Source organism: Rattus norvegicus, chromosome 3 (genome assembly GCF_021556685.1).
Source record: "Rattus norvegicus strain SHRSP/BbbUtx chromosome 3, alternate assembly SHRSP_T2T, whole genome shotgun sequence".
Taxonomy (NCBI): Eukaryota; Metazoa; Chordata; class Mammalia; order Rodentia; family Muridae; genus Rattus; species Rattus norvegicus.
The window spans coordinates 160,947,078-160,965,042 of NC_141536.1; the positions used below are offsets into that span (position 1 = coordinate 160,947,078).

The window sequence follows — 17,965 nt, forward strand, 5'->3', positions numbered from 1 at the left end:
TTGTCTTTGGAGGTTGCCATGAGCCTTCCTATGCTTGAACGTCGGTGGTTCATAAGCCATGGCTGTGGATGGGGCATTCACAGCTGGGGGCGTAGTTTAGAAATTGAAGCGGAGTTCCCACAGGCTGTACTCTCCTACTCTGAGCAGAAAGGACCTGACCGGACTGATCCCTTTCTTTGGATCAATTCAAGAGAATTGTTTTCTGCCTTGCGTCTTGGTTTTCTTTAGAAAGCCAACAGGGAGAGTCTGGTCTCAGCTCTAGCAGACTTGATAGGTAGTGAAGTCGCTTGTTGTGGGTGGGCCGCACTGCGCCCCCCTTGGCTGCTCAAAGAGCTGCTGCTCCAATCTCCGGCCAGCACTTGAGCAAGTGGAGTTGGTTTCCAAGCACTACGGTGTAAACAGGGGTGGTGGGAGGCTTTGCTGTCAGGGAGACCTGGGAAAGTTGACTAAGTAAGCCATTCTGAGACCCTTGCAAGGTCAAAAGTGAGCAGAATATAATTTTAAGTTCTAAATAGTGGAGCTAACAAAAAAGCAAGAGAATCCAGAGAGAAACAAACCAGGATTAGCAGTGTCAGAGCCGGCAGGGTTGCCATTTGGGGTCAGGTGACAGTTTCTGAGCAGAGCTAACACTGTGCCCCACAGAGTAGGTGTTGTGATTCAAACCCGAAGGAGAAAACAGAGGAAAGAGAAGATTAAGTTGTTTTGGTTTTAAGTCCCAGAAAGTAAGACTGAGCTCCGAGATGCCCCTCTAAACTCCATAAAAGCAAGTGTACAGAAATCTCCATGCTCTTGCACTGGCTTGGGACTTCAGGAAGAGCAAGAGGGTGGTGACACAGGGAAGGTCTCCAAGAGCCAGCCTGTGTGCGAGCTGTACCTCAAGCAGATACAGGTTAACACTGCCCAGAATGCTGAGAGAACCAAGTGGGGAACTAAAGCCATCCCCAAGAAGAAGCAGGCAAGTGCCTTGCAGAAGCCAGCCCAGATCTCTATGACAGCACTGAACCCTGTCCTCCGTAACAGGATTCGTGAGAACACAGGCCGCCATGGTGCCAGCCACTGAAGTCAGACCCGCAGAGTTAGAACTACCCACGTAGGCTGTACACATGCATGGAGTATATATTTACCCGTGGAGGAGAGGGCATTGCTTCTTCTAGAATGGGCATATGTGGGCATTGTGAGCCACCGGCCGTTGGTGCTGGGAGCCAACACTGAGTATCTGTGCTTTCGACAACTGAGCCATCGCTCCAGCCCTTTAATTCTGACTTGGTTTTAGTTTCTTTCTAAGGCGATCTTCATTCACAGCGTGACTATCTATGAATCCATTTTCCTGCCATTGGCATAACTTCCTTCGTCGTGATGACTGGGGGAAAAAATGCCCCTGTGCTCACACCACATTTCCTTAGTCGTCCTCTATTACTGGATGAGTAAGAGTTCCATGAAGGAGTTATCGTGGACAGAGACACAAGCGCCTCTGACATACTGACTTAGGGGACTTGGGGCAGATACTTGGAGTGCTAGCTGGGTCATGTGGGCGATCCATGTTTCCAGTTATTTGAGAAGCGCCGTACTGTCCTCAGTGGCTGGCCTAGTTATTTTTCTCTCCATGGCACAGAAGGGCTCCCTTTGTCACATCTGCCACTAGCAGTTGTCATTTGCTCTGATGGCTGCCATCTTGATTGGGCCGAGATCGGATCTCAGTGTACTTCCAATTCACATTTCTCTGACGGCGGCTGGCTGGTGGAACTGGACGTCTCCATGTTTATTGGCCACTTGTGTTTCATCCTCTAAGAAACTGTCTGTCCAGGAAGCCACAAAAGAGGGAACCCTTAAAAAGTGTGACAGAAATAATGTGGAGCTCTGCAGGGCTGCTGGCTGCTGGCTGCTGGCTGCTGGATTGAAGGAGGGGGAGGAGCAAACCTCTGAGAGGCTGGGAACGCCCTAGTGAGCAAATAGAGAATGCGAGTGGATATGTGTTTCCTTTTCTTTTTCCCTTATTTTTATTTTTACTTTGTGTTGTGTGTGTGTGTGTGTGTGTGTGTGTGGTGGTGGGGTAGTCACAAGAGTCGAGGGGCAGGCACGGAAGGATTGGGAAGTGAATGGTTGGGGTGTGTGATGTGAAATTGCCAGAGAATCAGTAAGAATGTTGTTTTGGGGCGGGGGGAGCAATCTGTCCAGTTCTTTGATTTGGGTGGTTTGGCCCTTTATTTTGTTGTCGAGTTCTATGTATGAACTAAGTATCAGTCCCACCAGCAGAAGTTCAGCTAGCAGGTATCTTTTCTCGTGTGTGTGTGTGTGTGTGTGTGTGTGTGTGTGTGTCTTCTAAGGCTTGCCTGTCTTTGTCTCCTGAGAGCTGGCATATGTCAACACACCCATCTCTTGCCCCTTTCTGTAGGCTGAGATGACGGTCTCAACCCTCAACCTCTCCAGAGCTGGGATCACGGGCAGGTGCGATCTTATTAAGGGGCATCTCAAGTGTGTATTGAAGGCAGCAGTATAACCGAGCTGTGCTCGCCAGGGCCTGGGATGAGAGCTCTTGCCACCAAGCCTGGCATCTGAGAGAAGCAGCTCTTATATGTTGTCCTGACCTTCACATGCACACTATGGGACCTGTGGTCAGCTGTTACACACACACACACACACACACACACGCGCGCGCGCGCGCGCGCGCGCGCGCGCACACACCAGTCTTGGGGTTTGTTCTGTTGCTGAAAAAAAAAAAAAAACAAACCACCATGACCAAAAGCAAGTTGGGGAGGAAACTATTCATCACCAAAGGAAGTCAGGACTGGAACTCATACAGGGTGGGAACCTGGAGGCAGGAGCTGATGCAGAGGCCACAGAGGGATGCTGCCTACCATTTTGCTTCCCCTGGCTTGCTCAGCCTGCTTCTTTATAAAAGCCAGGACCACCAGCCCAGGGATGGAACCACCCACAATGCCCTGAGCCCTCCTTCATCATCACTAATTGAGAAAATGCTTGATGGAGCTGGAGAGATGGCTTAGTGGTTAAGAGCACCGGATACTCTTCCAAAAATCCCAGATTCAATTCCCAGCACCCACATGACAGCTCACAACTGTCTGTTCCAGGGGATATGACACCCTCAGACATAGAAACAGGTAGAACACCAATGCACATAAAACAAGAATAAATAATTTTTAAAATTTTTTTACAAGAAAGAAAATGCCTTACGACCAGATCTTTCTCAGTCAAGGTTCCCTTTTAAATCACTCTGGTGTCGTTTCCAGTTGACGTAGGACTGTGTCACACACACCAAGTAAACATGTCTACTCGGCAACTCAGCCTGGCGTATCTACCAGGCAGACTTGTCATCAGAGCATGTGGTCTTTTCTGTGGTCCCAGGGATCAAGCCCAGGGCCTTGCACAAACTAGACACACACTCTACCCATCAGCCACAGCCCAAGCACAATCATGACCAATCTTGATCTACTCAAGCATTCATACGTTTCCTAAGTGACTGAAGCAAGATCTCAGGTGGGTTCATATAGATATATAGGTATCGATGTGTGTGTATAGGATATATATATATATATATGTGTGTGTGTGTGTGTGTGTGTGTGTGTATACACATTGTATATTATATATGTATGTATATATAACTATATACAATGTATATATATCCTATACACACACATATATCAGGAAGACAGGGTCTTTCAGAAGCAGTCAGCGGCATCATTACACCTGAAAACGTGATGTCACATTGGCAAAGTTGTCACATCCAGCCAGTGTTCTCACGTCCATACAGATGTGTCCTAACAGAAGCTCCAGGTGACTCCTTCGTCCTGCTTGCTATTTCACCAGATGAATTCAGTCCCTCCTAAGTAAAACCCTTACCACAGACCAGCTACATCTTCAGCCTGCTCTTGACACGTGAGGAAACGGCTGCCACGTGGCACACCAAGTCTGAAAGCACAGCCGCAGGTGACAGGTAAGGGTAGAGATGGCCCTTGGGCCTAACCAAACCCCAGTGCTCTGTCGTCTCGGGCTCCTCTCTGCTCAGCCTTTCAGTGTGTGGCGGCCACATGGCACCAACAGGACGCAACCTGCCTACTCCCTACTGAGCATTACAGAGAGCATGGAGACCCTTCTTCCTGGGATCTCCAAGATAGATGACCACAGCAGGGTCACCACTGGCTTCCCCATCACTGTAAGCCCCCGCAGTGGGACCTGGGGGCTGAGTTCACTGTCTATCTGCAAGCTCCTCCCCATCCTGGTTTCGCAGCTTCTCCAGGTGTTAGAAAGAAGGGTGGCGGAGGGGGCGAAGGAGCAAAATCAAGAGTTCTGGAGCCAGACAGCATTGCTCTGGAGAGCACAGGGCTCAACTACTGATACTGAAGTAAGTCCTACTCTTCAACCGTTTCACACATATTTCCATAATGGATTTTGAGCACACACCCCCATACACTGACTTATGTAAATATAAAATCGTTTTTAAAATGACTTCAGAGTTCTGTGTGCTTTCTGAGTGCCAGGAAAGCCTCAGCGGTTTACAGGCTCACACGCAGAACGGGCTTAATGAAGAAACTTTCGGTGAATTCTGTGGAGCCGGTACGTGACAGAGGATGCGTGCCCGGTCACTCGGTCATTCGTGCTTTCATTTGGCTAGCATTCGACCACTCACCTCTGATCTCTTCCTCCCGTTCCCCTAATACGTGATGGCATTTTGGCGTGGGCTTGGGGTTTTTGTAGTTTGATGGATATGTGTCTGCTAGGGATGTTATTCGCTCTCTGGTTTTTCCTCACATCCCCACCTTCTTTCTTGCTTTAGAGATTAGTATGAGCAACGAATGCTTTTTAGCCGAGTTCTGCCCTATTTAAAGCATCAACCTAGGGCTCGGGCTGCAGTTCAGTTGGTAAGAATGCTTGCTTACCACGCTCTAGGCCCTGGACTTGTTCCCCAGCACCACATACGCTGAATATGGTGCCCGTAACCTGAACACTTGGGAGGTGAAGGCAGGAGGCTCACACACTCAAGGCCATCCTTAGCTACATAGAAAATTGAAGCCAGCCTGGGCTATGTTGAGACTCTATTTCAAAATAAAGTAAGGGCTGCTGGGAGTCGGGGTGCACACCTTTAGTCCGGCACTCTGGAGGCAGAGGTAGGAGGATCTCTGCAAGTTAGAGGCTAGCCTGGTCTACCAGGTGAGTTTCAGGACAGCCAGTGCTGTTATGCACAGAAACACTGTCTCAAAAAACCAAAAAAAAAAAAAAAAAAAAAAAAAAAAGTAAAAAATAAGGGAGGAAGGAAGGAAGGAAGGAAGCAGCAGGCACAAGGAGGCTCACTTCAGCAGCAGAGCAGCTGAAAAGACACTCAACACCGCCTGTAACTGCAGTGCCAGAGGATCTGACGCCTCCTTCAGGCATCTGTGGACACGGCCTGCACATTTACATACATATGAGCAAAACACCACACCCACTTAAAAAACTGGGTAACTGACAGGAGAGTCACCTGCCACCAGGAATCTCCGGCTCTGTGAGAGAGAGAATACACCGTCTGATGTGTCACTGTGTGCTGAGCAGTAGACTGGAGCTCTCACTGTCACCGAAGCCCTGGCCCCTGTGAGTCACCACTCCTCTCTGCATCTACGGGGTTTCCTAAAATGGAGTGTGTGCACACAGCCTCTGTTCCGCCACCCTTTTCAGAATGTGTCTTCTCGTGAAAAGCCTTCTGGAAATTACTCCTCCTTCCCTGCGGACTTCGGCAGGGAGCACGTGGCTGTCAGCTACTTCTATTTGCTTAAGAGAGACTCACACTAGTCCAGACAGGCCGGGGACTCCGAGGTGGCCAAGAACAGCCTTAAAATCATAGCAGTCCAGTCTCAGCACTGTAGATGAGGGGACCGAAGCATGCCCAGTTCTAGATCCGTTTAGGAAAGAACCTGTTCGTCCTGTTCTAGTCCTTGTCCCTTCCCTGTTAGCTGCTGTCATCTGCAGATTGCTGGTTGCTGGCTCCTTAAAGATCATTTCAAACAGGGATAGCATTTTATCTGTTTACTTGTTATAGTTATGTTTATTTTATCTGGGGAGGGAGGCGTGCTCATATATGAGAGTGTGCTCGTGGTGGTCAGAAGACAATTTTCAGAAGTCCTCTTCCCCCACTGTATAGTTCCAAGAACTCCAACAAGTTTTCAGCTTGGCAGCCAACAGCTTCACCCACTGATCTCACCTGTTCATTTTTTTTTTTTTTTTACTTTGAGACAGAGTTTCATTATGTAGCCCCGGCTGCCCCAGAACTTGCTTTGTAAGTCTGGCTATCTCTGAACTCACAGAGATCAAGCCCTCTTCTGTCTCCTGGGAGTGCTGGTATCAAAGGAGAGTGCCACCACCGTCTGGCTATAGCACACTTTTAATCCCGTACCTGGGAGACAAAAATAGGTGGGTCTTGGTGAGTTCAAGGCTAGCCTACAGATTGACTCCTAGGTGAGCTGAGGGGAGCTGCTTAGAAGAGGGGACCCTTATGCTGAAACGAAATGAAACCCAAGCTCATGTCTTTGCACTCCGTGGCAAGGTGGCTCCTCTCTGGATATTGGGTCTGAGTTGGGGAAAACTTTAAACTTGAGAGGTCCTGAGGACTCCACTAGCAAGAGCTCCACGTGGTCGTTTGATCACAAGGACAGCCAAGTGTGGGGCTGCATCCGGTGCTCTAGGCAGCGCCTGCCGTAAAATAACCACCACCGAGGACTGGAACGAAGATGCCCCTGCTGTCCTCTGAGGAACACTAGAGCAGAGCCTCGGTCTTCCTCAGCAGGACACTTACTCCGGTCACCCCGGCTGTCACACAGCAGCGGGTAGGGGCAGGAAGGAAGATGCGCTGACCCCCAGCGGAAGTCCAACCACTTTGCTTCATCATGGAAATGCATTGGCCTGCTGGGTGGGAATTGTTCCATAGTCTTCAAGGGGCAAGCATGCCGTGTGATCCTGCGCTGGGCTGCTCAAAGTAGGAACTTCACCTTGTAAAGCAGAAGGGTGGGTTTTTCCCCCCTCCTTCTTCTTCTTTTGCGGTTTCACACAGCAAATGAGTGTCAGTCTCCACTTACCGATGAAGTGAGACGTCTGGCGTGGAGGCGTGGGTGTGTCCCGAAGCTCTGGCCCCGCCTCCTCCGTCCCTCTCATTTGACTGGCTTTACTTAAAAGAATCTTCTCAACTGTTTCCATGTGTTGGCAAACAGTTCGGTAGAATCCAGCTTCTGGGGAACCAGCCTGCTGGCATGCAATGACATTGCATCATTGGGCCCCGGAACCAGACATATCAGCTGCAGAACGAGGAGGACCCTGCTCACATCACCGACATGAGAGGCACCGGCATCAGAGAGGGTGCGACTAAGGTGAGTGACTGATGGGTCTTTGCAACGGTTTGACTCAACTGGTTTTATCTTTGGGTCTCTAGTGAACACGAAGGATAAGTTACTAGTGGCAGGCGAGTTTGGAGTGAGAAAGCTTTGCTCTTTACCAGTTGTTGGCTTCAAGATGACTGGAAATGATGGGGGCGAAATCAGGAGGCGACAGAAAGTCCAACTCCCAATGTGTGTCTTCACCACCCAGAAAACTTCTTATTCTCTCTCTCTCTCTCTCTCTCTCTCTCTCTCTCTCTCTCTCTCTCTCTCTCTCTCTCTCTCTCCATCCCGAAGGTGCTTAGTGTGGCCCTCGGGGGTATCTCACTGGCTTGGGGACTCACTTCTCTTGAACAGAGAGAGCTTAGACCTTGGCTCTACTCTTGCTGTGTCCAGCAAGCACACCCTTGGACTGCCTTCATGTTCCCTTTGGTATTGGGGACTGGAACGCTGGTACAAGGTTCTGCAAGTCTGGGCCGTGAACCAAGAGACGTTCCTACAGTATGTATATAGCATGGTGCACTGCCAAGCCAAGAAGGGTACCAGCGCTTGAGATCTGATTCAGTGTCTATAGTACTTGCTATCCAGGCATAAGACCCTGTATTCAGTACCCAGTACCACTAATAAAAAAAGCATGGAGGCATGTACCTGTAACCCCAGAGATGGCAAGGTAGTGACAGCAAGGTCCCTGGAGTTCTCTGGCCAGCCTCCCTAAGACAAGCAACTCCTGCTTCAGACACAAAAAATAAAGTGGGTGGGTGAAAGAGAAGAATGTTGTAATGTCAGCCTTTGGCCCGTGGACACACACACACACACACACACACACACACACTCGGTGGGGAGTGTGGAGTGAGCACAAGGAAAGTGAAGCTCACAGGCGATGCTTTTCTGTCCAGTCCTATTCTTTCAAAGAATGCTAGAGACAAAAGAGCGTTGAAACAGTTGCTAAGAGGGAGGCTGCTTGCCAGAATTAAACGTTGCTTGTCATTGTGATAGTAACAAGTGTGGGGGCTTGGGATCCAGGGCTGGGGTCTGTGGGGACTGCTTGTTTAGATGACTTGTAAATATCTGAGCTGAGCTCTTGCCCCACTGGCGCTGGGGAAATTGAGTGGTTGATCGAGCCCCAGCAAACCTTTCACCCAAAGGTGTTTGTTCCCGGCAGTTCCCGGCAGTTTCTCCAGTGTATACAGCATCTGTCTGTAGATAAACGGATGCCAAGCAGGCTCTGCCTCACTACTGCTGTTGAGCTGCTTGAAAATAAATAGCCAAGCCTGCACTCTTCCCTCCCGGGCTGGGGATGTAGTTTCGTTGATAGAGCGCTTGTCTCACAGGCACAAAGACCCTGGTTTTGTCTCCTGCAGAGACCTGTAATCCTGTCACTTGAAGACAAGGTGATGGGAAACTCAAGGTCATTCTCAGCCATGGCCATCTCAGGTTTATGAAACTCAGACTCAAAGCAACAACAGGACTTACTTTGTCCCTGTGCATTTGACCTGTGTCTTTACCTTTACGTCAATTTCATGAGCCCATTTGAACTTCAGACCATAGTCACAGTCTCCAAAAGCACCCTTTCCACCTTTTTGGCTGCAATGCATGGGTCTATTTTGTCCAGTTCAGGCTTCACCCCAAGGTCACACATTGTACTCTTTGCCAGGTCTTGTCGTTCCTTAATCTGGAATAATCCGTTTCCTATTCTTCTCTCATGACTTTGTCGGCGCTCTCTCTCTCTCTCTCTCTCTCTCTCTCTCTCTCTCTCTCTCTCCCTCCCTCCCTCCCTCCCTCCCTCCCTTCCTTTCTTTCTTTTCTGAACTGCTGACGTGTTTTTAAGATCTGAAACTTGGTTTTACCTATGCACCACCCATTCTGTGTGTCTTAGATGTCATGGTACCATCTATAAGCATCTATGTATGTACATCCGGGTATCAATTTGCAGCCTGCTTGTCTGTTTGATGCGGGTCCCAATAACTAACTGGCACTCGCTGTGTGTGCACCAGGCACTCCATGAGCATCCTGCTAGCCCTCAGTCCCTCAGTGTGTCGGTTCTACTTGCAGCCTTCCCACGCGAATGGTGTTACACTTAGCCTCGTCTCGTACATGAGGAAACTGCCCAACGCCCATGGGCAATCAGCAGTCCTGCCAAATCAGAGCAGGCAGACGACATCTAGCTCCCCAGCTCACTGCGGTCTCACCTTAGACACAGTAACCTGTGTCTACAAAGAGCCAGCTCTCAGCTCTCGCTCTAGCTGAAGATGGGGGGGGGGGCAGTTGGGAGGGGTTGTTGCTGACATTTCAAGGCCAGCCTGGGCCACATAGACCCTGCCTCGAGGTGTTTCTCACTTTGCAGGGCCCATGTAATGTCTGTGGCGCCATGCCTATTTTTTAAGACTCTTTAAAATACGTTCTTTTTTTTTTTTTTTTAACTCATAGCTAGGCCATTGAGATCTGGAGCTATACTCTCAGGTCATGAAAGACAGCCCTTTCCAGTAAGGTGGTGCCTGAGTGGGGACCTCTGAGTGGGGACCTCTGAGTGGGGTCCTAGTCTTCATCTCCTAAGCCAGAATTACATATTACAAGATAAAACATGTATTATATTACATTGTAAATTGTGACAAGCCAGAGGAGCCTCCAGCTAAATATTTACTCCATTTCTTGAGTGTCTATGTAGATGCACACAAGCACGTGTATTTCTCCCCTCCCCTTCATGTGCCTTACTAGTTAGCCCAGGCTGGCCACCAACTCCTAGAGATCTATCTGCCCCTACATTGGTGGAATCTAAGGTATGCACACCACTCTCAGTTTCACCTCCTTTTCTCACATAAATGAGCAGGAGTAGTGAGGGAACGTCTGGGCTTGTCACTATTTACAATGTAATATAATACATGTTTTATCTTGTAATATGTAATGTAGCATGTAATATAATACAGTCAACATATAAAATAATCACCATGTCACATGTGATATGGTCAGCATGTAGTGTAGTAGAGTCAATACTCCGCATCAGATTGCACTGGTAAAATTGATCTGCCAGTCGGCCTGCCCTCGTTAATTCATTGTCTTGTTTTTTTTTTTTTAATGACATTTTATCTATTCCGTTTGTGTGTCTGGAGGACAATGGTGAATGTCATGGCATGTGTGTAATCGAAGGACAGCTTGCAGGAGTCACTTCTCTCCTTCCACCACGTGGGTCCCAGGGATTGAACTTGGTAGTGGGAGCCTTTCATCACTGAGCCATCTCCCCGGTCCTCATGTGCTTCCTAAACATGCTTGAGAGGGCTACACAGGGAGGTAGTCCTCTTCTTTGGGGCACTTAACTTCAAAGCCCCTCACTGTCACCCAAGGCCACTTACTCATTTAGATGCCAAGTTCAAATCTGTCCTCTGGGGTAAATGAGCTGTGTGTTTGCAACCGCTGTGGCTGCCTGGTTGTTTTATAAAACGGGGGGGGGGGGTGGGGGCACTTAAAATTGTGTGTGATATTAGCAATAGGAAACCCTGGTGACCTCAACATTTACACACACAGCAGAGGGAAGTCATGTGCACAGCCCCGTCATGAGCCAGTCATCTCCTTCACTGGCCCACTGGCTGGCTGACCCCTGCTTAAGAAGTGCTAAAAATGATTCAGTGGGTGGAAGGTGCTTGCCACCAAGCCTGGTGACCCTAGTTCCATCCCAGGACAAGACAAGAGGGGAGAGCTGACTCCCATAAGTTATCCTCTGAGCTCCACATGTGTGCTGTGGTGCATGCCCACGCATGTGCACACACACATACAATAGATACATAGACAGACAGACGGACAAACGATAAACTTGTTCTAAAGGACGAAGGAGCTGCCATTGTTCACTTGGGAATTTAGAGGCAGGAGGATCTTGTTTGAGACCAGCATCTGTCTCAGAGGAGAACCCATTTCAAAGGAGGAAGAAAAGGGAAATCAGTGATTTATTATATATGAGTTCTTATTTTGACTTCTTGATGTCTTTAAAGCTGCCTTATTGTCTGGGCAGCTTACGACACAGCCTGTGATGTCAGAAGTAGGGAGGGAGAGACAAGAGGATCAGGAGTTCAAAGCCAGCGTGGGCTACACGAGATCCTGCCTTCCCCATCTGCAAAGACACTCTGTGTGCTCACTGGTCTCTGAAAGGGCTGCTCAACGTGTCCTTACCACATTACCGAAAGTGGCGGGCCCTGCATTCACCTTTAGGAACATCTGCCTTCTGAATGTTGGGGATTCCGTCTCAGAGGCACCAGACCCCCTCCCCCCTCCATTCTCAGGAGTCTGAGCAAAGACTGAGTGTGAAAACAAAGCCATGGAGGCTCCTTTCTCTTCTCCTCTCCTGCAACCTATCTCATGGGTCCTCCATTCAGCCTCCACCTAGGGTCTAGATGCCTCTCTGAACCTCTATCTAACCACGCCCCAGCTACCCCACAACCCCCCACACTCCCAGGCTCCCCCTGGACCCCACACACACCCATCATCTTCTTGCCCATCTTTATGTAGCAGGACTAGACATTGTCTGGGCCCGCTTGATTCATGGTTGGTATGTTTCTCTCTGGAAAGACATTGTGGGGTCCAGGGCATATGACATGACACAATGCAACACGCAACGCTTGACTTGCTTCCAGTGCTAAGGGTGTTTCCAGCAGTGTGTGTAAACAGCAGGTACAGAGTAAATGCCTCCTGGTCTTGTGTGAACAGGCAGTTACAGAGAAGCAGACAAAGCCCTTGCAACACAGCTCCACCGCAAATACAGGAGCAGTACTTCCTAGTTCCTAGTTGTCAGGTATCTGGGGACAGAGGTCACCCTGCACACTCAGCTCTCTAGCCCGCACACCGCTCGACCTGGATTCTTGAGAAGTGGCCCCTCCTCTTATGTCCACATTTAAGTTTGAGCTGTTAGGTTTAAAGTCAAGATCACAAGGACCTTCCCTCTGAGCTGGCCAGCGTGGTCCCTTCATCGTCTTGTGAGGTGAAATAGTACAAGCACATGACGAGAACCCCCCAGCAATGTCTTCATTGTTTAACCTTTCACCCCACACGGAGGCTTTGGGCTGTGGGAGTTCTAGTGCGTGAGAGGGCTGCCATTGTGGTTGGACCAGAGCAACAGATGGAGTGAATGGACTCAACGGTTTCAGGTGTAGTAAGGTGGCCTGACAGGTGACCGGCACAAAGAGCCACCGTGGAGATGCAGTGCCAGAAAGAACATGTCAGGCAAAGGAAGGAGCGTGTGCGAAGGCCCTTTGTGGGGACTGAGTCCCAGGAAAGGCCAGAGTAGAAGAGACTGTCCGGAGAAGAGGCGGATGTGGGGGTGGGGGTGAGCGGAGTACTGGAGCCTCAACTGCTGTGTCAGGATTTCAAAGTAGGAAAAGGAACTGCTCACCTACACAGAGCAGATGACACCCTCTGACTGATGTTTGAAAACACTACTCCGGTTGCTATGCAACGGAAACTGAGTGAAGAAGGACAGATGCCTAGAGGTGAGCTAGAAAACTCAAGGCCAAGGGTTTCGATTCCATTCTGGATAAAAAGTATCCTGTGCCCATTGTCCTAGAGAGAAATCCATTTCCTCTGAACTTAGTGGGCGGGGGCAGAAGACAAGGGGCCCCCCATTCATTCTATACATACAGAGGGTGACCCCCATTCATTCTATACATACAGAGGGTGCCCCCCATTCATTCTATACATACAGAGGGTGACCCCCCATTCATTCTATACATACAGAGGGTGCCCCCCATTCATTCTATACATACAGAGGGTGGCCCCTCATTCATTCTATACATACAGAGGGTGCCCCCCATTCATTCTATACATACAGAGGGTGGCTCCCCCATTCATTCTATACATATAGAGGGTGGCTCCCCCATTCATTCTATACATATAGAGGGTGGCTCCCCCATTCATTCTATACATACAGAGGGTGCCCCCCATTCATTCTATACATACAGAGGGTGACCCCTCATTCATTCTATACATACAGAGGGTGACCCCCCATTCATTCTATACATACAGAGGGTGACCCCCCATTCATTCTATACATACAGAGTGTGGCCCCCCATTCATTCTATACATACAGAGGGTGACCCCTAATCATTCTATACATACAGAGGGTGACCCCCCCATTCATTCTATACATACAGAGGGTGGCCCCCATTCATTCTATACATACAGAGGGTGCCCCCCATTCATTCTATACATACAGAGGGTGACTCCCATTCATTCTATACATAGAGAATGTGGCCCTCCTGAGTGCGGGGTAAAGGCGTGTGCTACCACACCAGCTCTCTCATTAGTTCACTGACAGTTCGCATTCATTTATATGAGTCTATGCCACACTCGCTGTCCGTTCTCTCGTTTAATGCCCTTTATTCTCCGCACATCTCATTTCCTACAGAAGACATTTTATTTAAGAAAGAACTAGGAAAAAAGACTGTCACGGTCTGCTCTTGGAGCTTGAGACATGGGCTGGCCCTTGGGAAGTTCAAAGGAAAGTGATCGCAGGCCAAAGGAGAGAAATGGGGAAGCGGCCATGGAAACACAGTGCAGTCCTCCTGAGCTGCAATGAGTAACCAGAGGAAATGACAGAGGCCCAGAGGGGAAATCGCTCAGAAAAGGAGGAAGGTGGAGGCTGCTAAGAAAGCTGCCTCAGAGGAGGAGACCGCTCTCCAACATGAGTTGCAAGAAAAGGGGAACTACGGTTTCTTCGGTTTTTTTAGGAACCGTTTCCAAAGTGTGTATTTGCTCATGAATCATCGACTCAGCCCAGCGTTGCGCTGTGCGCTCAGCAAGTTGGAGCTTAGCTGTGATGCCGGGGCCTGGACAGCAGCTGCAAGCCTAGAGCTGTGAGAACAGCCTCCCACAGGGGCAGCGCACAGCATTAGCCTGCTCTCCACACTCAGAGAGCCTCTCTCTGTGGGGCTACAGGGGGTGGCTGTAAACTCTTGTGTTCCTCACTTTCCTTAAACTTCTATTGAGAGAAAGAGTGGAGGTCAGAGGACAGTTTCCAGGAACCGGAGAATCCTTTGCTGTGTGGGTCCTGAGGGTTGGACGCAAGTCGTCAGGTTTGACGTCAAGTACCTTTCTTCACAGAGCCTTCTCCCTGCCTCGGCACACGTTACTATGTTACTATGGGTGGCCAGGCTGCTTGTCTGCTTCTGGTAGGGGAGCAGGATTGGAAAAGAAAGCACAGGGTCTCTACTCCCAGAGATGAGATGCCTGCGCCTGGTTAACAGGAACAAAGTACTTTGTGCAATGTCTGCTCCAAAAGCTTACCTCAGCTGAAAGAGGCTTAAAAACCCAGGTCAGTCGCTAAAGTCTCCCATCTCTAGGCTGCTCCCTTTTCCTGTGGGTGCCTCCCGGGGTGAGGGATCAAAAGCCACTGGAAAAAAAAAAAAAAAGGACCAGGCCAGCGGCAGGAGCCACCCTTTAGCCTTGGCTGAGTTGATCTGTGATGCACCCAGTAAATGGGTGTGAGTGGGCGGGCGCATGCTAGCAGAAGAGCGGCCATAGTAGAGTCCCTCGCCGCCGACGCTGGCAGGAAAGCTGACCCCACAGGGTTCCTGCCTTCCCCTGCATCCCTAGCCAGTGAGTGATGCACCTTGGGATGCAGTTGAATGACTTGAGCCAGCTTTGAGCTCTCCTTGGTCAATCAAGTGGACAAGTCACATCCCTCAAGGACCTGTGTCTGGCAGGCTTTTAGGTGGGGCACCCAGGTAGTACTTGACATGCATTTGTAAATTACATGTAATTTACATTGCATTAATATACATGAAGGAAAAAAACTACGGCTCCTTAAATCTGTACTGTTTGCTTGGTTGGTTGGTTTGGTTTTCTGAGACAGGGTTTCTCTGTATAACAGAGCCCTAGCTGTCCTGGAGTCCCTCTGTAGCCTAGACTCACTCACAGAGATCCACCTGCCTCCTAAGTGCTAGGATTGGGGATTTGGCTCAGTGGTAGAGCGCTTGCCTAGGAAGCGCAAGGTCATGGGTTCGATCCCCAGCCCCGAAAAAAAAAATAAATAAAGGTGTGCACCCTCACCCCCAGATCCCACCCATTATCATACATCAAGCACAGAGTGGGCGTGGCAATGTCTGTGGAGGAGCAGTGTGAGGGGCTCAGCAGCTCTGCTCCCTCCTAGGTTTCTCTTAGGCCACGCCACAGAGAATGAGTCACTCCGGGTCCCCCAGTGGCCTGTGAGGCCTTTACTGTTCCCTGAATGTAGCATTCAGAGGTGTGGTAGCTCACAACATGTATGAATCTGAGGCAGGAAGATTGCCACCAGAACAAGTACAAGGTTGGGATGTGCTTCAGAGCAAGCCAATCAGGGCTACACACTAAGACCCTGCCTCAAACAATGACAGCAAGCTCTGAACTTAGACCAGGAACCCCAAGTAATACCTGTTTCTACACACACACACACACACACACACACACACACACACACACACACACACACACAAAACAATAAATAGAAGTCTGTTCCAGGGAGTGGGCAAGACCCAGCCCTCTGGGAACCCAGTGGTCAGGCTTCAGGGGAAGAAAATGCTTCATTTCTAATGGTGGTTTTGGAATTTTCTATGGCCGCAGCCTCTTCCTCATAGGAGGCACTGCCTTCTACTGTAGAAGACATGGTAAAAATGTGGCTTTTCCATTAGAGTCAGCCGGAAGAAATGACCACCAGGTGGGTCGGCACTCCCTCCCACCATGCAGATGTCAGCTTAAGTCTGGACATCCGTGAGGAGCGGTTTTTGAGTGAGGGGAACCAGGAAAATAAGGAATCATCCCTTCCTGGGTTTTCCCTTTCCTCCTCAATGAGGCCTCATATTCGTGACCACCGGCTTCATTTCCTTCTTTGTCCCTGGTGCCTCTGGATGAGGTGGCCACCATGGCTGTCTGCATCCAGAGGAAGTGCAGGAAATCCAGGGAAAGGTGTGTGGGAATCTGGACCCAGGGGCCCTTGGAAGCTTTGGTTTCTGTCCAGAGAGACAGGCCAGAGCCCCATCAGGCACACTCCTCTGTTCCTGCAGGGGCCCTGCTGAGAGGGAGGAGCCTGAAGCAGTGATCTCCACTGGTGTTGCCTCATGAGGAGGCCGTGGGGTGACTGCCTTTGTGTCCATAGAGGACCGAGATGAAGGTGACCACGAGGATGGCCCTCTTGTCTGATGCTCTTTCCTCACTGCAGACGCGAAGGGCCCTGGGGTTATTTTATATGGTTCCCTGAGCCTCCAGGAAGTAGGCAAGCAGAGTTTCCAAAAGAGTGATACATTGGGAAACAGGTTTGGAAACAAAAGTAGCAAGTCTATATTTTATTTTGAAGCTACTTTCTTTGTATCTGGGAAGGTGTGTGAACACCGGAAATCTCAGGCTGAGAATTGCTACAAGCTTAGGGGGACCTGCCTGGGCTACACAGCAAGTACCAGGCCAGCCTAGGCTACCTAACAAGAGCCCCCGGTCGAAGACAAAACAAAAGGTGACATATTGCCCTGGTTTTTTGTTTGTTGGTTTGTTTTTGTTTTGTTTTTTAGAACCTAGATGTCACATTACATAAAAAGCAATCAAGGAGGGAGGGAGGGTCCGTCCCAGTAGCAGCCTTCCAGATAAATGGTGCCAGGTCACTTTCTGCACACTCCTGAGACTGTCTGGAACTTTCAGCTCACTCCTGACAACTGTTCTTTGACCTCCAGCTACTTGGCAGTGTTTCTGAGATCACTCAGAGGCTGCAGTCCCTCCGGTCTCTACGTCTAGGAATCACTTGCCTGTTACCTCATTTAACCATCTCAAATCCCCTTGCTGATGGAGTTCAGGATGGAGAGAAGCTGTCTGGGAGCGGGCAGGGATCTTTACCACATGAGACAGCTGGATATGGTTGATTCTGAGGGCAAGTTCTGGGCAGGAAATAGGAAGCCTTTTTGCTATTTTAAGTGACTCTCTCGGTTCCCTCTAACTCATGGAATTTTACTTCAGTGAAAAGACAGCTGCGGAAAGATTCTCAGGGGAAAGTAACAGTTAAGGAGCAGCTTCATGGTGGGCCTTTGGGGGTGCAGACTTTTAAATCTCAGCACTCCCATGAGGCAGAGGTAGAGGTAGAGGCAGAGGCAGAGGCAGGCAGATCTCTGAGTTGAAGGCCAGAGTGAGTTGGTCTACAAAGTGAGTTCCAGGACAGCCAAGGCTACCCCAAAAAAACCCTGTCTCAAAAAACAAACAAGAAGCGGCTTCATGCTAGCCCTGGTGGCACAGGCTTGTAATCCAGTTACATGGGTGATGGAGGCAGAAGTATCACAAGTTCAAGGCCAGCCTGAGCAACTAAAGGAGTCTGTCTTAGGAGAGTAGAAAGACATCTGGAGCCTGGGGTGCTTTGGGCCCCAGCTTCGAGCCTCAGTAAGGAAGAGACAGAAGGAGGGAACAGAGTTAGCCAGGGAGGGAGGAACAAGCTCTTTTCTTCTTCCAAAGGGCAGTAATGAAAAAAGAGAGACAAGGGGAGATGGAGTTAGAGAGGACCATGAATGGCAGGTATTAGGGAGAGGTAGGAAGAGGGGAGGCTGCTGGCCTGGCATTCCCTTGCAACTGTAGATCTCACAAGGGTGAAGAAAGCGGGCACATGACTCCTTTCAGTGGTGTCGGGA

The 17,965-nt window shown here is 49.6% G+C and overlaps 1 protein-coding gene across 1 annotated transcript in view; it reads left to right on the top strand.

Moving 5' to 3' along the window:
- Positions 1–7,160: 7,160 nt before the first annotated feature.
- Positions 7,161–17,965, top strand: part of Cass4 (Cas scaffold protein family member 4) — a 39,400-nt gene continuing 28,595 nt past the window's right edge. The window contains 1 exon segment of the mRNA NM_001413236.1: positions 7,161–7,346. Within this exon segment, the coding sequence (NP_001400165.1) occupies positions 7,311–7,346 (36 nt within the window). The 5' untranslated portion in view covers positions 7,161–7,310.